We start from the raw sequence: 27,909 nt of genomic DNA on the forward strand, positions 1-27,909 counted from the left end.
TAGGAAGGTGATGTTAGTAAAATGTATTGTATCCCACTGGATTCCCACTGCTGGTCCAATATTTTGGACTATACTATATACCCACAGCAATATTTGTTTGCCCCCTGTGGACTATTGGGTTGTTCTCTTCCAGCACTGACAAAGCTTTTGGACAATACCAGGGGCATAACTACCAGGGGTCCGTACCCCTTTGGGGCCATCTCAATGCTCGGCCAATGCGAAGACACACGGAAAACTGCATCTGGAGGGGGCCGAGCCCTCTTAGTTACGTTACTGAGCAATGTTATAGAGCAGGTACCACCTCCCCAGAGAGAAACCAATGACTTTCCATAGGCAGGCCATGTACTACCACCAAATTGCTGATGATCTTTGCATAAGGCCAATCTTATCATAGATGGGTACAAAAACCAATGCCAGGTGTGCTTTGAGATTTTAGCAGTTACTTAGGGGCATGCTCACTAACACTGGAGATACATATCTCTTGAGATCTCCAGAGATATTGCCTATAGCAATCAGATCTTTGCTTTTGTTTTATAACTTGTAGATGACTGTTTTTAATTCTACTTGCTGAGCTTGCTTACTGAGCTCCGGAAATATTTATTTCCAATGTAGGCAGCCTCAAGTGCGGCTGTTCTGAAATGTACAAAAATGTTGCTCTTATTGAGGTCAGTCATTGCCTCCATACATGCTCCTTGCACTTTGGTATAGTTGTGCTCAGGGTTGGACTGGCTTTACAGCATAACTGTGGGCCCTGTCAAACCAGACGCACTCCATCCTGAGACCTTGGGTGATGCTCCCTCACCTCCCCCACTGGCCCTGGTCGCAAGAAGAAAAAACAAGGGTAATGCAGGGGAGACTGTAGGAGGGGGGTTGCGGCTGGTGCGGAGCCCCTGAAGTGGATCCGGGCCCCCAATCCGACACAGGTTATGCCATGCGCCATTGCATCAGTGCTGCCTCTTCTGCTTAGTCACATGCAAGTATGTCCTATTAACTGAAACTGGTTCAGACATCAGTTTGCTCTTCATTTAACAGAAGATGAAAGTTCCAACCTCACAGACTGCTTCTTCTTATGATATTTGCAACACTGAGACAAATTGTGGAATAATAATGGATATGTGACTTTATTGAAGTGCTCTTTTCCTTTGGCCGGCAGCAGCAGCAATCAGTGGCAGAAAACAATATTTTTTCAGATGAGATTCATTCTAACGACAAGGACAGAACTGTAATAGCAAAATTGCCCATAAATAACTTTCAACCACCGTCGTGCTACTAGAATAACAAATTGTTTATACTGCTATATATAAAGTATATCTTAAAGATCACCTTTGCTTGTTATTTTCTCATTTCTGCATCAATAGAATAGTCTCTCATAGCTACAGTACGATAAGGAAGAGATTACTATCCTCCTCGCAGTGCTGGGCTGTAAAAGGTTTTTGCATGTTAACAGCAAAGGCTTTTAGCACATCAGATTTGCTAAGACTACAATGTACTTTGTGCCAAAATTTACAAGAGATAAAGGCAAGTGTGATAAACACCGAAAAACACCTTCACTTAATAGTAACAGACACGGTTTATGGAAACATTAACTAACACCCATTTTCTTACTGAGATGACGGTTGCTCTATGCAGACAGGATTAACTTGTTGTCTTGAATTATGACAGCTCTCTGTGACCTTTAAATATTTCCTTTTTGTAAAATATGCCCTGAAATTTCTACAGTTCCTTGTCTTTATCATCCTATAAAAACAAGGTACGCAAGTGTTGCTGAGCCGGGTACAAGCAGGACATTTCTAGGAGGTTAAAAGAGAAGGCAATGGGGCTGGGATTCTGTGGACTCCCAGGAATACCCTGTTTGTATCTGTCTCAAGTAGGTTTCTGATGATGTCTGAGTATCAGAGTAGTAAATGGTACATGAAAAAGCAAATAGATATACACATTGGGGACAACCAGGAAACAGGTTTGCTAATCATGTACATTGATTTTGGGTTTCCCTATTCACCTGCCTTCCCGCGACTTCGGAAAACAAATCGCCGCGTGTGATGAGCGCGTTTTTTTCATTTTAGCCGGCGCAGATTCAGGGACCAAATCTCCCCAAAACGCCCTCTGTGGACTAACCCTTAGGATTCCAGTACCTTACCTATATCTCTTATCACCATATGTGTCCAACACCCATATGTGTGCCTCATTTGCCATGCCCCTGCCAGAAATGTAGGGGCATTAAACGGGCACAAAATAACAACTCTTAGCATCCATTCACATAAGACAGGGATCCCCAACCTTTAGAACCTGTGAGCAACATTCAGAAGTAAAAAGAGTTGGGGAGCAACACTAGCATGAAAAATGTTCTTGGGGTGCCAAATAAGAGCTGTGATTGGCCATTTGGTAGCCCCTATGTGGATTGTCAACCTACATTGATGCTCTGTTTGGCAATACACCTGGTTTTTATACAACCAAAACTTGCCTCCAAGCCTGGAATTCAAAAACAAGCTCCTGCTTTGAGGCCACTGGGAGCAACATCCAAGGGGTTGGAGAGCAACATGTTACTCACAAGCTACTGGTTGGGGATCACTGACATAAGATATGCACTTTGCAACTCGCAGCAAAATAAAAATCCACAGTGAGGTGCAGAGAGCAGTGCCCTTACTACCTGTTATAGGACTTGCCCGTGCATTCCCTAATCTGGGGACAGCACTGTATTTAGGTCTGGTGTCACCCTAGGCACCAGACCTAAGTGCACACCCAGCTTGTGAAAGTGACATCACATGCATGGCTGGGGAGATTTTATTTTCTTAGAAAAAAAAATTACATTGACACCCAAGGGCCCCCTACAGGTCTATAAATAAATATGGCCCTGCATGTGGGTCTGAATGACTTTAAAGGCCACCTTTTAAGGACACCTATGCGCCTCCACTCACCCGCTGTTAACCGCAGACCCATTCATAAAGTACTGTAGTTGTTCGCCTTTAAATTAACTTTTAGTGTTATGTAGAGCGTGATATTCAGTTTTCATTTTTTATTTTTCGTGGTTTTCGAGTTATTTAGCTTTTTATTCAGCAGCCCTCCAGTTTGCAATTACAGCAATCTGGTTTCTACGGTAATTTGGACCCTAGCACCCAGATTGCTGAAATTGCAAACTGGAGGGCTGCTGAATAAAAATGTAAATAATTGATTTGATTTGAATAAGTGAACCACCCCTTTAAATGTGCAGGGAAGTGTGCAAAAAGGTGAAAACCATGGTTAGTAAATTGAGTTGGTGCAGGTCTGTTTGAATGACTATTCAAAGATAACTTTATAAGATAAAATTACAGATAACTTACAGATAAGTTAAACAAAATGGTTTTGTTCAAATATTTAGATGACAGTGTGGCTGTTAAATACCACTGTCATTTACTAAACTAATCAGTTGTAAATATAAAAAACTGTGTGTGGTTCGCAGTATGCGGTTAGGAAAGTGTTACTGATTAATGAAGGCTCTAAAAAGGAAAGAAAAGGGCTAGGTCTTAACAATGGCTACATTTTCCTATGTTTAGAAATTCATTGGCAACCAATTCAAAGACAGCTTTAACTGTGCAGCTAGAATAATGAAAGCAAACTTGTGATTGGTCGCTGTCCATTACTGAACAGTATACAGCCCCAAAGGTGTTTTTTTACGTTTAGAAGAACGTGTCTTGTTAACGTCAACAGCCTTAGCACAGACTTAAAGCAAAGCTAAAATATATATATATATATATATATATATATATATATATATATATATATATATAGAGAGAGAGAGAGAGAGAAGTGAAGAAGCTCGCACTCACAGGACTTATCAAAATCAAAAATGGTGTTTATTTCAATATAAGTAACTAACGTTTCGGCTTATCAAAATCAAAAATGGTGTTTATTTCAATATAAGTAACTAACGTTTCGGCTTGCAAGCCGAAACGTTAGTTACTTATATTGAAATAAACACCATTTTTGATTTTGATAAGTCCTGTGAGTGCGAGCTTCTTCACTTCTCTACTTAATTTTTGGGCATATTGCACCCAGGCAGCGATGACTTTTTGACGTGCTGTGCCGGCTTCCTGATTATCTTATATATATATTAAACTCTTATATATATATTAAACTCTCTATTTACAATTAGAATCTTATAATTGTACACATGTATTGGATTACTTGGAATGCTTGCGATTTGGGGTTTTCCGAATAAGGGATCTTTCTGTAATTTGGATCTCCATGCCTTAAGTCAGCTAAAAACCATTTAAACATTAAATAAACCCAATTTTATTGTTTTGCCAGCCTCACCCCAAGGCAATATTCGAAGCCAGAATTCCATAAGGGGTCGCTACTATGCTCTGCCGCTCCTCATTTGAGATCAGCACTATGTCATTATATCCACCACTGAGTATAAGACTGCCTCTACCTACAGAGAGGATGGCCCCAAACTCTGCTACGAGCAGGAGCTGCAACTCCCACCATGAGAGAAGTTCAGCCCCCTGCTATAGGTCCGGAATCTGCAGTGTGTCGATGATAGCAAATCCAAGCAGGCTGCCCCCTAGCACAAGCAGTAGCAGCATCTGTATTAATCAACCCACTGTGCAGTCACAGGAGAGAACCTCCTTTCTACCTCTTCTAAATTTACCTGTGCAGTACTCTGGCAAGGTCCTACATAAATTATCATATATCCACTGATGCAAACACTCTCAGGCGTATACTGTATACACCACTATATAACAGTACATGCAGTTATACCTCCACATTTGCTTATTAATAGATAATATGGGAACATAAAGAGAAACTCCTGACATTTCTCAATATATATATATAAAAAAAAATAAAAAATGGGGGTGGGGGGTGGGATGTGTGTACCTGCTCAGAAGATAAAAAGTGAATAGCTTCTTCCCCTGACATTACATCCCTCTCTTTCTCTGCCCCCAGCTTTCCCCTGCCTTAATTCCTTCTCACCCACTCACAGCTACATCTGATACCAGTGTATTTTGGCTGCTGGTCATTCAGCTCCAGGGCTTTCCTCTCTATTCCTCCTACACACTCCTCTGTCCTGTATAATTGTGTGTATGGCTCTCCCTAATGCCCCTTTGTCTGCTACCCACTCCTTTTACATTGTACGCTGGGGGGCTATTCCTCCGCATGTTTCCAAATTGACTCTCGGTTAATGTCCCCTGTAATTTGCAAAGCACGTACTTAATCATACACATATTAGAATAATGATCATAATCACAATAATAAATAAGAAGCTGTGATTTCGCTGATTTTTTTTAAGGCAATTGCCATTAGGAGCAGAATGTGCTAGGTGGCTCATGGGAAGCTGACATATTTGGAACTTGTGATCATTTTTTTTTCCAGCTGCTTTATACTAGTGGGAGCACAGATGAGCTATGATGTTTTTACCATATTGTGTGGTACCGTCGTGCAACCAGACACTAAGGGGCAGATTCACTAAGCTTGAGTGAATTTTCGAAGTTCAAATAGGATACTACGACTTAGAATTTACTTCGATTTCGATTCGAAATAAAAATCGTTCGAATATTCAACCATTCGAGTGCTGTCTCTTTAAAAAAAAACTTTGACTTCATACTTCGCCAAACTAAAGCTACCGAAGTGGAATGTTAGCCTATGGGGACCTTCCACAGCACTTTTTTTTTTTGATCGAATAGAAATCTTTCGATCGATCGCTAAAAATCGTTTGAATCGAATAGAACGATTTCTATTAGATTGTTCGATCGATCGAATACGCTAAAAATCCTTCGACTTCGATATTCGAAGTTGAAGGATTTCAATTCGAGGGTCGAATTTCAACATTTTTTTAACTTCGAAATTCGACCCTTAGGGGCAGATTTTCTAAGGGTCGAATTTCGAAGTTAAAAAAAAGTCGAAATTTGACCTTCGAATTGAAATCCTTCGACTTCGAATATCGAAGTCGAAGGATTTTTAGCGTATACGATCGATCGAATGAATATAAATTGTTCGATCAAACGATTAGATAGTTCGAATCGAACGATTCAAGCGATTTTTAGCGATCGATGAATTGAAGGATTTCTATTCGATCAAAAAAAAACTTAGAAAACTGCTGTGGAAGGTCCCCATAGGCTAACATTGCACTTCGGTAGCTTTAATTTGGCGAAGTATGAAGCCAAAGTTTTTTTTAAAGAGACAGTACTTCGATTATCGAATGGTCGAATATTCGAATGATTTTTACTTTGAATCGAAGTCGAAGTAAATTTGAAGTCATAGTATCTTATTCGATGGTCGAAGTATCCAAAAAATTACTTCGAAATTCGAACTTTTTTAATTTCGAAATTCACTTGAGTTTAGTAAATCTGCCCCTTAGTAAATCTGCTCCTAACTGTTTAGTGAGTTCTTGCACTGTGTGTTCTCTAAGATAGTTCTGGATACATTTTGGGCCACTAGTTATGTGTGTGTTGACAAATTTTCGATCCACACCTGACTCTTCAGGACCCACACCCGACCCAAGGTTCCACATTTACTTATATACCAGACCAGCCCCCGTCTCTGACATCACCGATGGGGTGGTAAGCATCTATAAATAGACACAACCGGACACGGAATTGGGGCACTGTTAAGTCACGGTCAGGAAGGGTGGCAAAGGCAGCAGGAAAAGCTCATCCCGCATACACCCGCTGGTCCTGTGGGTTTCAGGTCGGCTAGCACATCACTATAGGCCTAGGGTTGCCATCTGCCATCAGGTTTTCACCTGAACTGCCTGGTTTTTGGAAGGGCATGTCATAATTACGCCCACTGCAGACCCCTGAAACCTCATCCATCCACCCCTTGACGTCATCCCCCAACCCTTATGTTACCGGTCCCGCCCCCCTGTCCAGACTGTGAAGGGACAGAAGGTGGCAACCCTAGCTCACCTGGTCCTATTCAAGTGTAGAGAAGGGATAATCCATGGAACATAATTTAAAAACACAACGGGGGTGGTGCACAGAACACTGAGGGCATCCTTAGTTTCACTAAATGCTACTTTCAGCAGCGTGTGGAATGTTGGAAAATCAAAATGAGCATAGGGTTACCACGTGTCCGCATTTGACCCAGGCTGCTGGGTTCACAATGGTATCCAGTTTTCAAAATTAGGAAATCACGTCGATTGTGGCTCCATAATCCCACCCCTGATGTCACAGTCTTGTCCCCAATGTCCCCCGCCATGTGATGTCACTGACCCCCTGCCTTGAGTTCCGGAAGCAGAAAAGTGGCAACCCTAAATAAGCCTCTGGGACAAACAGATGGCACAGCAGCAAGCCACAGTATGTTAACATATGACTCCAGCTCATCACTGATTGAGTAACACACTGAAGGTAAGGAGACGATTTCCCTTGTATCTAAAGGAACTGTTAACCCTCAGAATAAATAAATGTAAAACTGCTCAGAGCATGCTTTTATGCATCCTTGCAATTTATTAAAAGCATCAGCTCCACCTACTGTTCATATCGTCTGACTGGCTACAGATGACAGAAAATAAACTTATTGGGAAAAGGAACATTTTGTGATGTTGCTCTGCTTTATACTGACCAGGGAAACATCAGATCACTCTTGTCCGCAGAGCAACATCACAAGGCGATTATTTTTTATTCATTTTTTAACTACAAAAAATAAAAAAAAATGCTAAAATATAGAAAACTAGAATGATTTATGTAAACTACAATAGTGCCTAACAATGGTAAGCAATTTTACATTCATTTGATTATGAGGCTTTAAGTTATATTTTATAAGTTATAAGTTTCATTTAATGAAATGATTGAGTAACATAATATTCAGACAGATAGTAACTGTTCCTTGGGGTACACCTACATGTACATATCTGTCGCATGTTTGGTTGCATTATTAGATTTTCTTCTGGGAGTCAGGGAATGAAGAAAGATGGGAGATGTACATTTGTTATCCTGGCTGCTGCCTTCCTATTGACAGGTCCGACAGACTGATAGCTATTTAGGTGTGTGGGGGAGGTAAGAAGGTTGAAGGGCATCATTCTCTCATCCTCTAAAAACACATGTTAATAATAATAATAATTAGAATAATAATTAGAATAATATTATTATGCCTGTCCGCTATCTCTACTCTACTGGATGTCACAACGCTACCTTAAAATTAACCTCTCTAAAACGGAAATGGTTCTCTTTCAACTCCAACTAACACCATTAACATCCCAGAAGTATCCATCATAGTTAACAATTCCACTATCACCCCCTCTCCCCAGGCCCGGTGCCTTGGGGTTATACTAGATTCTGCCCTGTCATTCACTCCTCATATCCAGTCACTTATTAAATCATGTCTCTTCCACCTAAGGTACATATCCAAAATACGATCATTTATCACCCAAGATGCTGCCAAAATTCTTATCGAGTTTAGACTATTGTAACTCTCTTTTAATTGGCCTTCCCCTCCAGAAACTGTCACCTCTCCAGTCCTTAATGAACACTGCTGCGAGGCTCATACACCTCAGCAACCGCTCCTCCTCTGCCAGGCCATGCCAGGCCATTCTGCCAATCCCTACACTGTATTCCGCTACCTTTCAGAATAAAATTCAAATTAATGACCCTGAAATTCAAAGCACTTCATAACTCTGCCCCACCCTACATCTCTGAACTTATCTCTTTATACTCCTCTACTGACCTGCTATTCAACTCTTCTCTCATTACCTCCTCACATTCTCACATTCAAGACTTTTCAAGGGCTGCACCCCTCCTCTGGAACTCTCTCTCACAGTCTGTCCGACTTTCTCCCAACCTTTCTGCTTTCAAAAGATCTCTTAAAACACACTTTTTTACTCTCACTCTGCTTAACTACCAAATGCAATACCACATACAGTACCACATCTCTCACCCACTTAATTCTGATTTTGCCTACTCCCACACCTTGTATCTTATTCCCTTCCCTTTAGATTGTAAGCTCTTTTGCACAGGGCCTTCCTCTCCTTTTGTACCAGAATTGGTTGTGATGCATGTAATTCCATATGTTCTATGTATGTAATTCATGTGATTTAGTTGTATAAACACATTTACCTTACAGTGCTGCGAAATATTTAAAAATAAATGTTAGTAATAATAATAATATTAATAATAAAAAATTCTGTAAACATGAATATCCCCAGCACCCATTCCATATACAGTATGTATGACATTCTATATAATTTGTATAGTATCAATAAGACAATGCAGTGTAGTATGGAACAGAGCACTCTATCTGGTTGAAAGAGAAAAGATACCAAATAGAATGAGTCACCTAACCCCACTGGTTTACTTCCCAAATGCTTATATACGTCACAGGATTACTAAAATGACATTATACTGACAAATTATCATAGAAAATCAATAATATTTTGCACACATTGAAAAGGTTACTCTTACATCTTAGACTGAGTATTCGAAAACGACTGCATAAGACATGGGGGCATTCTATCATTTTCATCATTGAAGTCCAAAGAAATTACTTTATACAGTGAGGGGCCGATTCACCAAGGGTCGAATATCGAGGGTTAATTTCGATATTAAAATCCTTCGACTTCGATATTCGAAGTCGAAGGATTTAGCGCAGATAGAACGATCAAAAGATTTTAATCCAACGATCGAAGGAATATCCTATGGGACCTTCCCCATAGGCTAACATTGAGTTCGGTAGGTTTTAGATGGCGAACTAGGGGGTCGAAGTTTTTTTTAAAGAGACAGTACTTCGATTATCGAATGGTCGAATAGTCGAACGATTTTTAGTTTGAATCCTTCGATTCGAAGTCGAAGTCGTAGTCAAAGGTCGAAGTAGACCATTCGATGGTCGAAGTAGCCCAAAAAACACTTCGAAATTTGAAGTTTTTTTACTTCGAATGCTTCACTCGAAGTTAGTGAATCGGCCCCTGAATGTTCAGTGCAAACAATAGAATAGTCCTAAGGAAGAATAACCTATAATACCAATATAATATATACAGTTATGGGACCTGTTATCCAGAATGCTCGGGACCTGGGCTTTTCCTGATAAGGGATCTTTCCGTAATTTGGATCTCCATACCTAAACTCTACTTAAAAACAATTAAAATATTGAATAAACCCAATAGGCTAGTTTTGCATACAATAAGGATTCATTATATCTCAGTTACTGTCATGTACAAGGTACTGTTTTATTATTACAGTGAAAAAGGAAGCGAGAAAGATTTTTAATTAATTATATCTTAGTTACTGTCATATACAAGGTACTGTTTTATTATTACAGAGAAAAAGGAAGAGAGAGAGAAAAAAAAAATATTATTTGATTATAATGGAGTGTATGGGAGATGGTCTTCCTGTAAATAAAAGCTTTTTAGATAACTAGTTTCCTGATAACAGATCCCATACCTGTAATCCTTAAGAGTTTTATACACATAGAAAATACAATTATGAATGCAACCAAATAAAGCAGACATAAGAGTTAAAATTAGGAATTGTTTGTTATAATGCAGTATCAACCAAACCCTAAGGAGCAGTTTACCTTAAAAATAAACATTACAGTATTTTGGTTTGGGCAGAAATAGTCTAAGGGTCAGGCCACACTGGGCATTTTGGGGATTGCCAAACTTCGAGCGACTTTGGAAAACGAATCGAATGTGATTAGCGTCTGCGTTTTTTCATTTTAGCCGGCGCAGAGTGAGGGAAGGCGTTTGGGGAGATTGGTCGCCGCAAAAACGAGGCGATTAGTCGCCAGGCGACCAAATCTCCCCAAAACGTCCAGTGTGGCCTGACCCTAAGACAAGTTGTAATTAACCTTTATTTTTAATTCTTTGAAGTATTTGAATGGACTCTGGTTCTTCGGACCTCAAGTTGTAATTTAATTTAAATAGTTATCTGCTTGTCAGCAAATTTCCCTAGCAATCAGGGTCCACCAAATCCAGGACTTCATCAGCGCAGCATTTATATCATGTCAAACCCTGACTTCAAAATAATGAGCTTTTTTTTCCAATATGTTTTTCCAAATCTGAATCTGCAAACTAGAATAAGTTTATAAGATGGACTGGGTGCACCTCTACTAGAACTAGGCAGTAGTATGGATGCTAAGGATAGGGTCCACACATAAAGATAAGGAGTAAATATATAAAATCAAAGCCTAAGTTAAGTTCTACGTAAAATGTAAATATTAAAAGAAATTGTTCCTTACCTATAGGCATGACAAGAAAAAATGGAAGCCAGCACAACACAAAGCATCCTACTACAATACCCAAAGTCTTGGCAGCTTTCTTCTCTCTGGAAAACTTAAGAAGACGAACCGAGAAGTGTGTCTTTTGCTTTGAACTAGAGGTGGAACCGATACTCTCTGGGGTGCTTTTTCGATGGATTCTTAAGGTTACCTCCTCGGAATCAGACTTTTCAAGCTTCATTCCACTGCTTAACACTTTGCTTTCCCTTTTGGCCACAATATATACCCTAAAGTACATAACTAGGATGATACTGAGAGGCAGGTAGAATGACCCAAAGGCCGAGAAGAGTGCATACCCGGGTTCTTTAGTGATTTCACAGATTTTATCATCTTCTGGGGCTGGCTGCTTCCAGCCAAAAAGAGGTCCAATTGAGATCACAAGGGACAAAACCCATATACAAATCAAAGCTAGAACACCTCTCCTTTCAGTCATGATGCTGGGGTATCTAAGTGGGTAGCTGACACCTATGTATCTGTCAATGGATATGGCACACAGGCTCATTATGGAGGCTGTACAACAGAGGACATCCACTGCAGCCCATACGTTGCAGAAGATGCGGCCAAACAACCAGTAACCTTGAATCTCAAAGGTTGCAGAAAATGGAAGCACCATGGACATTAAGAGCAGATCAGCAACCGCAAGGTTGGCAATAAAATAGTGGGTCACAGTCTGCAAATGCCGATGACAGGCCACCGAAAGAATAACCAAAATATTTCCAAGAAGTCCAAACGTGATGAACACACCAAAAATAACACCAACCACAATGGCCTTAGAAATGTTGATGGTTGCCACCGGATGAGTGCAGTTCAAGCAGAGCTGGATGCTTTCTACCGTGTTATTTTCATGAAGAATTACCATAGTGAAGGAGACGGCAGAGGAACTTGCATAGATGTTTTCTCTCCAGCTTTTAATCATATCAAATCCAGAAAGGTATTGGTTTTGGTTGTTGAATTATGAAACCCTAGAAATGTTTTGCACTCAATTATACTGTACATCAACAAAAATAGGCACTGAGGAGCAACATTTAGTATGCAGTCAATGCTATGTTTATACTATCATTATTTACGACTGGTTAGAAGATGGCAACTCAGATTTGTCTCCATGCCTTTTTGGACATTTCCCAGTTAGCTTGATGAATCGCAGATGTTATAGACTTGAATTTCACATTTTTTTCAAAAATAATGTAGCTTTTACCATTGGCCTCACATCAATGTTTTTATAGCTTTCTTTTTTTTTTGGATCAAAGATCTCTGTGTTTTCAGATTATTTTTGGCGATAGGAGCTTAATTATGATTTATAAAACCTTGTTTTAAATTCTTCTCTGAATTCTAGCTTCCCATGCAACAAATATGAACGGTCTGGTAGAGGTACTTTCAGATGTTCCATGAACCGAAGGAGACAGTTTTTCAGGTAGAAGATATTCAAAAAGTAGCACAGTTACAAACCATATTGGTCAAAGATGTATTTCAATCAGTATGAAGAAATGGGCAGGCCATTGCATCTTCTGAACTTTCTTATGATACTTCTCCTGGAAGACAAAGATAAGAAACTTAAATATATATCTCCAAAACAACCTTTTACGTTCTCTGTTTTGCAGAGAACAAATACCGTATATACTCATCATCATCATTTATTTATATAGCGCTGTCAAGATACGCAGTGCTTATTCGAGTATAAGCCGAGTATAAGCCGTCCCGAGTATAAGCCGAGGTACCTAACTTTACCTCCAAAAACTGGGAAAGCTTATTGACTCGAGTATAAGCCTAGGGTGAGAAATGTAGCAGCTTCTGGTAAGTTTCAATCAAAAAATTGAGGGTTTCTGCTCCCATTGGAGGTGCCGGCGTTTCGTTTTTGGATGCCGGCGACCATTCTTGGACGCCGGCGAATATTCTTGGAGACTATTCTTGGACGCCAGTGACTATTCTTGGACACCGGTGACTATTCTTAGGCGCCGGCGACTATTCTTAGAAGCCGGCGACCGTTTTTGCGCTTGACCCGAGTATAAGCCGAGGTAGAGTTTTTCAGCATATTTTGGGGACTGAAAAACTCTGCTTATACTCGGGTATATACGGTAACACAATAAAATGTAGAAAAAACTGTCTATGTTTGTTCATAGTCAGTACAAACTACCATAAACACTATACCAGCCAAATTATTCTATAGTCACATATTCTTCGTATTATGAAACCCAATTGAGAAGTATAGTCAATAACAAAGATAAGGAAGAGAGCTCTAGAAGTTTCCCTGTGAGTGTTTTTTTTTATCAGGGCAATCGGTACACAATCAGAATACAATAGTCAGAAATAGCATTTGGATATTCTGATGGAGAAATTAAACAAATGACTATGTAATTATGTCAGGCAATCATAATTCCACAGCTAAGCATTTGAAGTTATCCAATGAGGAGATAATGGAACATTCCAAGACCATCAGAATGAAACCTTGCTTTATGCATCTAAAACAACGGCAGAAGCAGAGCATAAAGAATGTCTGTACATAACTTTATCTTTGATTTTCGGTACATAATTTCTAGCAAATGATAACAATGAACCTGTCATGTAAGAAAACTGATGGGAAGAGTGAAAACAATAGCTATGCCCCATTTCATGCAATAAATATCATGCTGTTCTTCAATTTATCTTATGAAGCACTGGCTTTATTAATCTCTCAGAAAACAGCTGGATACCCAGTACATACTGTAATATATATACAGAGAGAAGAGATCAGTATTTTGCATTAAAAGTTAAAATGCTGCAAAAATACTACAGAGAATTTTACCGTGGTTGGAGATAGATTTACAAGGCAGAACACAGATTTGTGCAGGCTGTTAAAACAATTGCGATAAAACAGTAAATAAGAAAACATGCATTTATTTTAACATTTAGGAGCCTCAACATGTAACAAGCAGGTGGGCACTTTTTTTAATGTCTCTGCTCTGGTTGGTCATGCATGTGAAGCTTTGAGGGAACTGCCCTCTTTCCCACTAGTGCAGAGCAGCTATGTCCTGATATATACTGATAATGATCTTCCAATAAATATGAGGCAAAAGGTGGGCAAGCTTCAGTGTAAAAGGCTCAGTGTCGGGCAGACAACATACAGTCATTCAGCATTCAGTGTTACCAAGTTCAGTTCTGACCTGGGTACTACTACCTGTAAACAGGCCTGGGCTGGCAATCTGCCCATTCAGTCACATGCCCTATGGGCTAATCTATTTAATGCAAAGTGGGTCATTCATATTAAGGGGTGCCTGGGAAGCTGCCGAAGGCCACCAGTGTTTTTTTAAACTTGGGGGGGGCTGTCATTCAATTTTTTTAAACTTACGGCAGGCTTTGACCATCAATTTTTTTTACTTTTATGAGGGGACCCTGGTCACCCATGTTTTTTTAACTTGGTGGACCCTAGCCACCAATGTTTTTTTTTTCTTTTTAAACTTGTAGGGGGTAGCCCTGACCACCAATGTTTTTTTTTTCTTTTTAAACTTGTAGGGGGTAGCCCTGACCACCAATGTTTTTTTTTACCTTTGTGGGGGGGGGGTCCACATCATTCAGATAAACACTGAAGCAGCCATAATACTCATGCATAATACTTATGCAGTGCTAGCAACTGCTCTGACTCTTCTGGTGACAGCAACAATGACATAATAGGGGCTCCTGTACCTTGCCCAAATCTTGGTGTGCCCCAGCCCTCATGGGCCCCTGCCGGCCCAGTCCCACTCCTCCAATCGCCTGCCCCTTAAGTAAAGGAGATAATTGACATGTGCTAAGATGCAGCACAATGGTTTGAACACATGCGTGTGCACGCGGGGGGTGCACGGCTGTAGTGGTAATCGGAAGGGGGCCACCAATGGCTGCAAGGAGGAACCTTGGTGTTGCATCCTCAATGGGCCCCCAGTGCTCCCGTTCAACACTGGGAAGCAATGTAAATGATAATCTGCATGTGTCCACATGCCCAAGTTCTTTATAACGTATAAGGGAAATGTTAGTGAATAAATATTTATAATATACTTGACTGACAGGTTCAGATATAATACAACTATGTATGTATGTATATTTTTATTTGTATAGAGCTCCTTGAGTAACAAACGAGGGGTCATTGAAATAAAAAGTAACAATAAGTGCATTCTTAGAAATACAATTCACATCAATATAAAATATAATTACAAGACAGATTAAGTGCTCAGTGTCAAGGAAACAAAAGGCTAGAGGACCCTAAATGAAAACATGCCTCTATGTGACCTGTTATTGAAATGCTTGGGAACTGGGTTTTTTTCCCAGAATTAACATCATCAGTAAATGTAAATGACTTAATAAATGATCATGATATAGTAAATAAAGTACCCCCTCTTGAAAATACATATTGAATAAAGTACCCCCTCTTGTAAATTATAAGGATATTATAAGTAACCAAGGAGTTTTAAGACCATATAGGTTATGGAACTCCTCGGTAACTTCTAATATCTTCATATTTTGCAACTGGGGTTACTTTATTTATTTATAATAATACAAAAAATTTCAGTGAGTCATGTGACAGAAATGACATCAGAACTCACCGTTTATAACTGATGACATCAGAACTCACCATTTATAAGGATATCATTTACAAGATATTCATGGCTTTTGTGTATTATAAAGGCTTATACCACACCACTGCAATAATGAGGCGATAAATACACCTCTACTTACTGGTCACATGGCAGTGCTTTGAGGATTTATATATACAGGAATGTGTATTGTTTACAATTGTATTGTGGTGCTATCTAAATACTACTAACAGTTGCCTACAGATTAACAATTATAATAATAATAATAATGATTAACAGTTGCCTACAGATCCCGGCTAGAAAGAATAAAGAGCAATCAGACACAAAGTCATCACTACCATGTTTAACAATTCTGCTTTAGTAAATAGTAATTAGTGTGGCATTCACCTCTCTTCTAAAATCTAACAGAACCTAGTTTTTCTTACATTGAAAAATAAATGAATTTATAGCCCATCAACAAGGTGATTAAAAAGATGATCTCACATCCCAGCTTTATTCTGTATGTTTTTTGTAGCCCTCGGTTGCCCAGACCCCCAACGCATGCAATGGCAGCATCTCATCTCATTTCACTTCATCTTTCTAGTGTGTTGTGACATCCTCCTCTTTTATCATCAGTTCAGAATAATGAGTCAGAAAGGGGCATTAATTGCGAAGAATAATATGGCCTTCAGATATACAGTATTTGATTATAATGACCTCTTAAAGGGGATTTCAACAAAAACAGAAGATTTAATGAGCGCTTTTACAATTTACATTCATTTGCTATTTTTAGTAGTTGTTAGATATTAGCAGTAACCAGGGTTTCGCTACAGTCAGGAAAATGTTCCTGAGGGTCCAGAAAGCATTTTAAAGACTCTGACACATTTATCAGAGCAGATCAATGGGTCAATTCTGTCATTACCGTTTAACAAAAAATAATGAGCCAATATATATCTGTCAATCTATCTTGATGTGCCTTATGACCAGCCTTCCACATCATTCAGATAAACACTGGAACAGCCATAATACGCTGCAGTGCTGCCAACTGCTCTGACCCTTAAGGTGACACAATAACATAACAGGGGCTCCTGTTCCCTGCACAAATTTGTTGAAGTTGGTTTCTGAGCTGAGTTTATTTTCCCTAGCAATGCACTGAAGAGAGAAAAATAAACCATTAAATTAAATGAATGTAAAATGACTTTGTTCTTTTGAGCACTTTTTCAATTTCTGGTCATTTTTTCCCCTAGTTTTCAAGATATTAGTAGTTTTTACTAGGGATGTAGCGAACTGTTCGCCGGCGAACTAGTTCGCGCGAACTTCGACTGTTCGCGTCCGCCGAATGTTCGCGAACGTCGCGCGACGTTCGCCAATTTGAGTTCGCGTTCGATTCGAATAAAAATCGTTCGACCATTCGACCATTCGATTCCTTCGAACGATTTCCATTCGTTCGAACGATTGTAAGCATTCGATCGAATGAAAAGCATTCGATCGAATGGCTTCGATCTTTTGATTCGAACGAAAATCCTTCGATCGAACGATTAAAATCCTTCGATCGTTCGAATCGAACGATTTTGCGGGTGTTCGAAGTTCGCGAACTATTCGCGAACTGTTCGCATTTTTGCCGGTGTTCGCGAACGGCGTTCGCAAACACCAAAACGGCAGTTCGCTACATCCCTAGTTTTTACACAGCTCATAACAAAGCTCGAATGACAGCACCACCAGCTTTAATGCCAGATGACAAGACCCAGTTGGAAAAAGTTAAAGGAGTGGTTCACCTTTAGGTGAACTGTTAGCATGTTAGCAACTTTTCGATTGGTCTTCATTTTTTAAAAATATTTTTCGAATGATTCCGCCTCGTTTCAACTTTTAAATGGGGGTCACTGACTCGGCCAGCCAAAAAATATTGCTCCCTAAAGCTACAATTTGATTTATATTGTTACTTTTCATTATTTATCTTTCTATTCAGGTGCCGGCTCATCTTTAGGTGAACTGTTAGTATGTTAGCAACTTTTCAATTGGTCTCCATTTTCTTAAATAGTTTTCCAACTTTCAAATGGGGATTAATGACTCCAGCAGCCAAAAAAATATTGCTCCTTGAGGCTACAATTTTATTTATACAGCTACTTTTCATTTATTTATCTTTCTGTTCAGGTTGTAATATTCATCATTCATTCTCTCATTCAAATCATTGCCTGGTTGCTAGGAATCCTAATTAATTGGACCCTAGCAACCAGCTTCTGAAACACCAAACTGGACAGCTGCTAAAAAAAATGCACAACAAATAAAAAATGAAGACCGACAAAAAAAATGAAGACTGCAAATTGGCACAGAATATCAGATTTATCAAGGGTCAAAGTGAATTCGAAAGAATTTTTCGAAGTAAAACAATTTGAAAGTTTTTGAAGTCGAGGTAAAAATCGTTCCATCTTACGAAAAAATCGTTCAATCCGAACGATTTAATCGCAGGATAGCCAAATTCGATGAAAAAAAGTTCGAATTCAAAGTATTTTGATTCGATGGTCGAATTTCAAAGTATTTTTAACTTCGAGATTCGACCCTTGATAAATCTGCCCCTATATGTTATTTTTTTATAGTTTTTTGATTACTTGCTTCTTTCCAGCTTTCAAATGGGGGTTGCTGACTCCGGATGCCCAAAAACGTTTGCTCTATGAGGCTTTGTTACTTTTTATTACTTATCTTTCTTTGCTACTTTTTATTATTTATCTTTCTTTTGTTACTTTTTATTATTTGTCTTTCTGTTCAGGCTGTAATATTCATCACCCATTCTCTCATTCAAACAATTGCCTGATTGCTAGGGATCCCAATTAGTTGGACCCTAACAACCAGCTGCTGAAACCCCAAACTAAATTATTACAAAATCCGCGACAAATGAAAAATGAAGACCAACTGCAAATTGGCGCAGAATATCACTGTCTGCATCATGCTAGCAACCAGCTGCCGAAACTGTAAACTGGAGAGCTGTTAAACAACAGGCTAAATGATTCAAAAGCCACAACAAATAAAACATGACCACCAACTGCAAATTTGCTCAGAATATCACTGTCCGCACCATATGAAAAGTTTATTTTAAAGGTGAACTACCCCTGTAAATTATTGACAAAAGGAAAGTCCTGTGATGTGGGAGGTCCGAGCAATGTGTTTATTCTTGTCCAAAGACTCTAGTGTAACCAAATGGAAGAATACTGACTTAGATTTCCCAGCACTGCTCAGGCATGTGGGAGTTTCTCCAAATAAAAATCTTTTTTCTTTCATCTGTAGTTACATTTTTCTGAAAGTGTTTAATTTCTGAACACTGTTCCACAACTTAACAAGGGCTCTTTCTCTACGCCACTCCCCAACCTGCCCATAATGTACCATTGGAACATGAAACCTGTTCTTTGCAAAGAAGCACAACATTGTCCATATAAAAGCCAAATCAGAAAAACAATAAACAAAAACACATTACAGTGTGGTCATTCATTACTCTCTGCCTGGGAGAGCAACCGCTGGTGCAAAAGTTGCCAAGACTCAATGGAATATGTTTAGTTAAGCTTTTAGGGAAAATCTGCTGCGGATTCCCTCTGTTATTTGCTAGGGGCTTCCCAGCTAACCAAAGGGAGCATGAAACAAGACACACGCAGAGTAGACTGTCAGAAGAGATTAGGATGCAGAAGGCTACTTGTTCTTTAGAGAAGTTGGGCTTACACAGCCAGGGTCACAGAAATCAATCTCAGCCTCTCAGGCTTCATTTCACCTGACGACTCCAACAAGCCTCTGCCATGTTTATTTAACACTCGTAGGTTGTTTTTTTTTGCCTCACTTTATATTCTCCAAATCCTCTTTTTTTGTCACTTGGGAAATACAAAACTTGTTAAATAATAAAAAGCTCCAAAATGTTGGGAAGGAATGCACAGCTCAACAAACAGGGCTCGGTCTACTGAAGGGTAAAAATTCAACTCGGCCAATTTGTCTTCTGCTTTAGGGGTGAACTGAGGTGAATAATTCCCCTTAGGTTTAGGCATAACTCTGCCCTACAGTAAACTTCTTTCCAAAGTTGTTTTTCTTCTTTTAAACATTTAGGGGGGAATGTAATTAAAGTCGCAAAGAGAAAAACAATTCGCACCAATAAGAATAAAAATCCACATCTCACAATTTAATATTGTTCCTTAAACTGTTACTGCAGTGCGAATTTTAATTGCACATTGTGAATTTTAATTGCGCACTCTTAAGATGCGCTTGAAGATGTCGTAATCTTTTGGAGCAAACATAACGACTTTTTCGGTAAGAAGTTTTATTACATTGACTGCGCATTGGCGCATACTCTAAAATTAAAAAAAACGGTCTTCCACTGTCGGAAGTGGTCGCTAAACAGTTTCAAAAAAGAGGTTCGCAAAAGCTAGAAAAGCAAAATTTGTTTGTGCAAAGGCATAACTTTTCGCATTGCGAATAGTTTTTCCGTTACTGACTTTTATTACATTACCCCGTTAATGTTCTATCACTTCCAGGTCACATATCAGAGCCAAAGAGAAGACAGTTTTGCCATCACCATGGATTCCTAATATGTATTTGCTGCTTTCTTTGTGATAGAATGAGGCAGGGGGCAGCATTGATGTAACTAGAATTCACCAGGACCCACAGCAAATTCAATTTAGGGCACCAAAACATTGGTATGTTTAGTGTTGGAATGGGGGCATCCAAGCCTACTGGGGCTCCTACATCCGGGCCCCTGACCCCCAACCCCCACCAACTTCAAGGCCCCCCTTGTCAGTCACAAACCTTCTCTGTCCATCTTCTCCCCCCCGCCCCTGATCAGCGCATACCTGCTTTTATTCTATTGGTGGAGGCAGGAAGAGGTCAGGGTCAGGGAGTTTCAGGTGGAAGTGATCCAGGTTTTTTCCCAGTGCCCCGCCGGCCCAGTCCGACATTGGGTACATTGATCTTTTCTACAAAGATATCTATTCTACCAAAATATATTGAAATTGCTCATTAATTGGGAGTTTACTTGGCTCCCCTACACTCCTATAGGCAGGTATGTGGAGCAATAGCCCATCACTTTCTCATTTATCATCTTAATAAGGGAAGGCATGAGCCTCCTAATTTCTCTGATCTACTTTGTGGCTCTGGTAGTATAAATGCGGTCTCTACTCATTGTGAGAGATACAATGGAAACTCCAGGGTTGCTATCAAGAACGTTGGTTGAAGAACATCATTTTAACAGCAGAATACTTGCACAGGGAAGAGATGGATTTAATATTATGGTTTCCAAACTGTAATGTGTTACAACGCATAATATCCATTACTCTGGTGCTATATACCTTGTGTCTTATAGGCCCTTGCACTTGTATAACAAGGAGTACTACAAGTATTCCGGAAACTCGTTATCAAGAAAGCTCCGAATTATGGGAAGGACTTCTCCAATAGACTCCATTGTAATCAAATTACTCAAAGTTTTAAAAATAAATTCTTTTTTCTGTGTATTAATAATACAGTACCTTGAACTTGATCTAAACTAAGATACAATTCATCCATATTAAATGCAAAACAATCCTATTGTGTTTATTTAATATTGAATTAATGTTAAGCAGACTTAAGGTATGGAGATCCAAATTAAGCAACGCTCCCTTATCTGGAAAACCCCAGATTCCCGAGCATTCTGGATAACTGAACCCATACCTGTGCTACTCCCATGTACTTCCCAGATCAGTAAGTCAATGTGTACAGTAAGTGCACAGTAAGTCTCATTTTCATATACTAATTACAGGAAAATCATAATCAAATAATTCACATTTTTAAAAATGATTCTCTTTTTCTCTGTAATAATTTAACAGTACCTAGGACTTGATCCCAGTTGAGATAGAATTCATCCTTTTGGAGGAAAAATTTTTATTGGGTTTTTATGGGGTTTATTTAATATTTGGTAGACTTAAGGTATGGAGATCCAAATTAAGGAAAGACCCCTTAACTGGAAAGTCCAGGTCTCGACCATTCTGGATAATCAGCCCCATGGCTTCACTTACGACCTCCTTTTGACTTAATCCTTTATGTGCCAGTGCCAGATAACAAAGACCCTTCAGAGTTGACATGAAGATACCAGAAATCCAAGAATTTCCGTGATTCCAGGTTTCAATTTGTACTATGCCAAACTGCGTGTAACACACAGGGTTAAATTATAGTATAAAGATGGAATAATTTAATCTACGTCCATGTAAAATTCCATTGTCCTAAGGTCCTTGGAATGAGTCTATTGTAATTCTTATCACCTCTTGGCTGGTGAGATCAGCTTATCCGAAATACAGTCACTCATCAAAATTTTAAAGAAAAGAATTCAAAAGCTGCACAAGGGCAATGGCACACGGAGTGCAACCTTGACCGGACCATATAATGTTTCAGTGCCTTTAAGGGTAAGGCCAGACGAGGAGAGGTTTTGTCGCCTGGCGACTAATCGGCAAGTCTTTTGCGCGACTATCTCCCTGAATTGTCTCAGCGGTTTTTCCCCATAGGCTACATCACAAAGTCGCCTGCGCTAATGCACACGCGGCGATGCATTTTCAATAGTCGCCCAAAGTTGCCTCAGTGAGTCTCCAGGTGACAAAACCTCCCCAAATCTCCTCGTCTGGCCTTACGCTTAAGGGGCCCTCCTCCCAAAATTTGCTTTCTGCCTAATGAAGTTGAATGTACTTCTAAGCGTTTTTCAATATAGAATTTTCTTTTATTTCAAAGTCATTTGTAAATGCGACTACAGCCGAAAGCAGAATCTGATTCTTTTGGTCTGACCCTTGAAACAAAGTAACAGGAGTCGGTTCTCCTTTTAATTCGTTCGTTTGCAACATTATTTCAGGAGTCGGAGCCAGGAACACAGAGAATCTATACAACCACAGACAGATGCTGACATCGAAATGACACTTATAAATAAAGTTAAAGGTGTAGTAAGTTCTTAAATACTTTTTATTGGAAAGTTGCTTAGAATTGCATTTTTATTCACTATGCAAAAGCTGTTTCAGGGTGGAGAACCTTTTTAAGGAGCTCAATTGAGCTTTGTGATTTTTTTCATCTCTAACCTTGTTTGGCTAGTTACACCCATGACATCACACCATATTACTTGGGCTTTCATCAAAGAACAGTAATATTCTGAACCAGAAAAGGACTTTTTTGTGTGCTGATCTATTCAAATGAGGGCGAAGCTTTGGATACTCTTCCACATAACAGTTTGGTGCATAAAACTAGGCAGAAAGGACAAGTTGTAAGTGTCTCTAGCTAGCATGCTAATTGTAGTTTAATGTCAGAGATGTTGGCCAGTCGTGGAAACTGGTTTGGCTTCTTCACAATTCATGGTGTAATTAAACAGAAAAACTGCACAGTGGACTACTGAGTCAGAAGTTGAAAATCCTATTATCTGTGAAGAACTGATTTTGTTGTTTTCTAGGTAGGGTACAGAAATCACTGTATCTGATCTCTTTTTTTCTGGGTGCCATTTACGTTAACAACTGTAGACAGAAAAGTTATTTGAGTTAATTAAACAAATACAGTGCCTGATGTTCCCTCTAATGTCTTGTATAGAACATAGAGGATAGAGGATGGCTCCAAGTACTCAGTGAGGTGTGGGCATTTGTTGTGTTCATTGGCATCATAACTTGCCAGCAGCTAAGAGGCAACATTTTTCAAACAGCTGCTATTTATTGGGGAAATTGGTGGAGCGGTCTCAGGGAAAAACGTGTTTGATTGTTGCAAATTTCATCATGCAGCAGGACATCGACTCCAGCACATTTCTAATGCAACGGTCCCAAATTGTGGAGCTAGCGGCAGCCACCTGTGGGTGGGGCTAGAATTGACGGGGCAGGCTCAGCCTGAAGGGCAGTAATTTACAGAAACATATAGGAGGATATTGTAACAAACACCACAGGCGCATTCGTCTCTCCCTGAGCGGATTCCAAGATAGGCACCGCATGGTTTCCCAGCAACAAAACGCCAGAGGACCAGTGTTCAATGCCCGATTATAGGACTTAAGTTCCTGGGAGCACTCTAATTGCCTTTTCTGTCTACCTGTTCATGCTATCCTATTTTGCTGACAGCCTTAACCTCTGCCTGAATTTGAAGAGACTCTCAAAGCCCTTCAGATACCTCATTTTGTACTTGTTCTGTTGTCATTACTCCCTGGCCACAACTTAACCCCGCTTAGAGCCATACAGACCTTGACAAATACTATGTTCAGCAATTTACAATGGTTGTTAATGCATTATTAATTAAGAGAATGGCCAATTGCTCTCCTAGACAGGGTCGGACTGGGGGACAACTGTCCAGGGCCCCTTCCGACCCCCCTGCCCCTACTGTGACACGCCGAGTGCGCGCACACAAAGGAGCCGCTCGGCGCACCAGCGTGAAGGGCGCCTAGGTGCCTGGTGCAAGCGCAGAACGCGCTGCGCTGATGGCGCTGCGGGAAGATAACTTTTTTACAGATATCTGGAGAGGTGTCTGGCCCGGCGGGGGCCCATTAAGGGTCAGGGCCCACCGGGTATTTTCCAGTCCGACACTGCTCCTAGATACACTGAATGGTCAGGTGGGGATGTATATTCTTTAAATGATGACTGAATGAGTGATACAATGATATTTTCCTATATCTGTCCTAATCTTTACTCATTTCAAACGCTAAAGACATTTAATAACCACTGTTATTTGATAATCTGGCCCACAAAATCACCAGAACTCATCCTTACACATGTTGGAAGAAGCTCACAGGGCAAAATGCAGGACACAAATTAGCACATGACCGCTTTTATGCTAGAACTTGAGAAAAATGCTATATTGTGGGTAAAACAGCCAACAAAAGTGAATTGTGTCCAGAACCAGATTTACAGAGTGGACGCCCCTAGGCCCACTGCTCTTTGTTGCCCCTGTCCCCTCCCCTTTATTTGTGCAAATTTTCATCATCTGGACTGGAGCAATGGGGATTGGCGCACGGGAAATCTAAAAAATAATTGTATCTCCAGCACATCCCCAGTGTTTTTGAACCAATGTGGGTGTGGTTGGGCCGCATGCCGCCCCCTAAAATCCTGCCACCCTAGGCCTGGGCCTAGGTGGCCTTTCCACAAATCCGGCCTGATTGTCTCTGTAAAAGTGCAATTTTCATATTTTTTTATTTGTGATTTTTTTTAGTTATTTAGCTTTTTATTCAGCAGCTCTCCAGTTTGCAATTTCAGCAATCTGACTAATAGGGCTCTTTAGCAACCCTAACAACCATGCATTGATTTAAATAAGATACTGGAATATGAATAAAGGAGAGGCCTGAATAGAAAGATGAGTAATAAAAAGTAGCAATTACAATACATTTGTAGCCTTACAGAGCATAATTGAAAAACTATACATAATAAAAAAATGACGTCCAGTTGAAAAGTTGCATTGAATTAGCCATTCCATAATAAACAAAAATTAAATTATAGCTTTTTTTTTTTGAAGAAGAAGAAACTGTGAAATGGGCTAGAACTAAAGACAATAATCTAAGTATGGCCAAAATGCAGTGGGAAAATGTGCATAACCCCCATATTTACATCCACTGCTACTCCCTCCTTATGGGATTTCCACTCTTCTGTTTATTATGACCTCCTGTTTATGACAATTGTACAAGACAGCAGGATATTAGTTTGAGAAAATGTTACCAATACAAGATGAAAATGGTGTTTGTGCAGCTGCATACGACTCTAGCCAAGTCAAGCACAAGGTTAAGCACATGACTTTCTATCTTGAGCAGAATTATTTCCAACATCATTCTTCTCAGAAGGTAGTTGGAGGATCAAGGTGGCTTCACCAACCTCCGCCCTAGTGCTGTGAGTTCAAAATGAATTTATGAGAATTATTATACAGCAGTCCCATGTAAAGGAATTTCTTTGCCATTCAACTTACCCTTTGGGGGTGCTACACCTGGTCATATCCATCAGAAGGGCCGGACACAGAGAAGAAGAAGCCCAAAAGTAACAGCACAAATTGTTCACTTTATTATAATTGCTGACCTTCTGAATATGTAATAAAAACAATTGGTCAACACATGATCAACAAATGACATGGACCTATACACCTTTGTAAAGATCCATTTTCCATTGAGAAGAAACAATCTATTATATGTTCACGTTTCTAGTGACAAATTCTAACTTTCAAATTCAACTGCATATAGAACAATAGTCCATACAGTTATAAAAAGGGAACTCCTATGGTAATTTAGTATGGAGAGGATTGTACAAAAGGCATGGGTGCAGAAGTAAAAGGATGCAATATTGCATTATACTTTCTGCAAAGATGGGAATATCAGTCTACCAGACAAGCCTTTTACAGGCTGGATGTTCCATATAAAGAAAAACAGAGTATATGTCTGGGGTCTTAATTTCCTAGCACAGATACATCTATTACTTGTACCCCATGGTACCATTTGTAGAAACAGACAAGGACGGCTGCCTGCTAGTGACTTTACCTTCCATGTCTTCAGTACAGATATGGGTTCTTTTATTCAGAATGGTCAGGATTGGAGGCCTTACGGATAATGTATTTTTACATAATGTGGCTCTTCATACCGTAATTCTACTAGAAAATCATGTCAATATTAAATAAACCCAATAGGATCGTTTTGTTTTCAATAAGGATTCATTATATTTTAGTTGGGATCAAGTACAAAGTACTGTTTTATTATTACAGAGAAAAAGGTATCAATTTTAAAAATTTGGATTATTTGGATAAAATGGGAGTCTATGGGAGACAGCCTTTCTATAAGTCGGAACTTTCTGGATAATGGGCTTGTGCCAGACAGGATATTTAGCAATATCTGGAATTCATATTCAAGATCGAATTCCATCTGCTTTCCATAGAGCCAGAGAAAAACCCAACCAGCCCACATTGCATAAAGATATATTATTTTTATAGTGTAATGTTACAAATAGCAACCAAATGTTTCTTAATGGGTAATGGACACTAAAGCATACAAGTACCTTTGATTTGGGTTGCCATTGCCCTGTTGCCCTTCATGGGATGGTGTAAAACACTGCTGTCTACCTTGTGGGCTTGGAAGTATCTGGCTCACCAATCGTTCACATTGCTTTGAAGTTTCCCACTTCATCAGTAGAAGGCTAGCCGCATTGGAGCTCCCAGTACCACCCCTACCACTTACTTGAAACTCTAGTGGGGAAAATGATTCACAATGGTCACTGAAAGGGTTTATGCTGATGCTTTATGGCTTGCAGCTCGCTAATTAAATGGTGGGATTCCTGTTGGCTTATGTCATACACCCCCACAGCTCAGATGAATGATATCTCTTCTTTTAACTTCACAAACCTTTTTTTATTGACCACATGTGCTGTAGCTTAAAGACTCCACATTATTATTATTATTACTATCCAGGTTAAACTGGCAGCCAAATCTAACTATTAGATAAAGGGCTTTTCTTCCTTTTTGAAGTCCTGTCATTTTAATTAAGACTTTTTTCATGTTTGCATGAGACCAACTCTCCGTGTAGTGAAGACATTAGACAAGCCACAAAAAGGCCATTAATGTCAATCCTGTAAGGACTTCCATATAATATGAAGGGTACAAAATGTGCTGAAATCTTGAACGAATGTAACCCTATGGTTTGTATCATGTTTCAGGGTAAGTTAAAAATAATTACAAATACAGCTTCTCAAGGCACTGTAACTATTTTAATACAATGTGATGCCTATAATGTGTGTGTGTATATATATATATATATATATATATCTACACAGCGCTGCGAAATAAAAAAATTTTGGGGCCCCAATTTTTTTTAACTTGTAAGGGTGGCCCTGGCACCAATGTTTTTTTAAAGAAAAATTTTTTTGGGGGCCCCAATTTTTTTAACTTGTAAGGGGGGCCCTGGCACCAATGTTTTTTTATTCAAAATATTTTTTTGGTGCCCCAATTTTTTGTAACTTGTAATCGGGGCCCTGGCGCGAATGCTTTTTTTTAAAAAATATTTTTTTGGGGCCCCAATTCTTTTTAGCTTGTAAGGGGGGCACCACATTAAGGGGCCTATTTATTAAGCCTTACATTTTTCTCCAAAATCCAAATCCGAAAATATTCCAGCTAAAACCTGTCGAAATCATGTAAAAGTCAATGGCAGGTGTGTTTTTGCCTTCAAGGAGATACATTTAAGTTTTAATAAACACCCCCCCTTGATGTTAGTAGTACTTTTTATTACTCATTGTTTTATTCAGGC

At 39.5% G+C, this 27,909-nt stretch overlaps 1 protein-coding gene across 1 annotated transcript in view; it reads right to left on the minus strand.

Annotated features, from left to right (window-relative positions):
- The window catches only part of adra1a.L (adrenoceptor alpha 1A L homeolog), a 62,301-nt gene that overhangs the window by 15,305 nt on the left and 19,087 nt on the right, over positions 1 to 27,909 (minus strand). The window contains exon 2 of the mRNA XM_018253371.2: positions 11,143 to 12,710. Within this exon, the coding sequence (XP_018108860.1) occupies positions 11,143 to 12,097 (955 nt within the window). The 5' untranslated portion in view covers positions 12,098 to 12,710. The remainder of the gene's footprint in view (positions 1 to 11,142; positions 12,711 to 27,909) is intronic.

Source organism: Xenopus laevis, chromosome 3L (genome assembly GCF_017654675.1).
Source record: "Xenopus laevis strain J_2021 chromosome 3L, Xenopus_laevis_v10.1, whole genome shotgun sequence".
NCBI lineage: Eukaryota > Metazoa > Chordata > Amphibia > Anura > Pipidae > Xenopus > Xenopus laevis.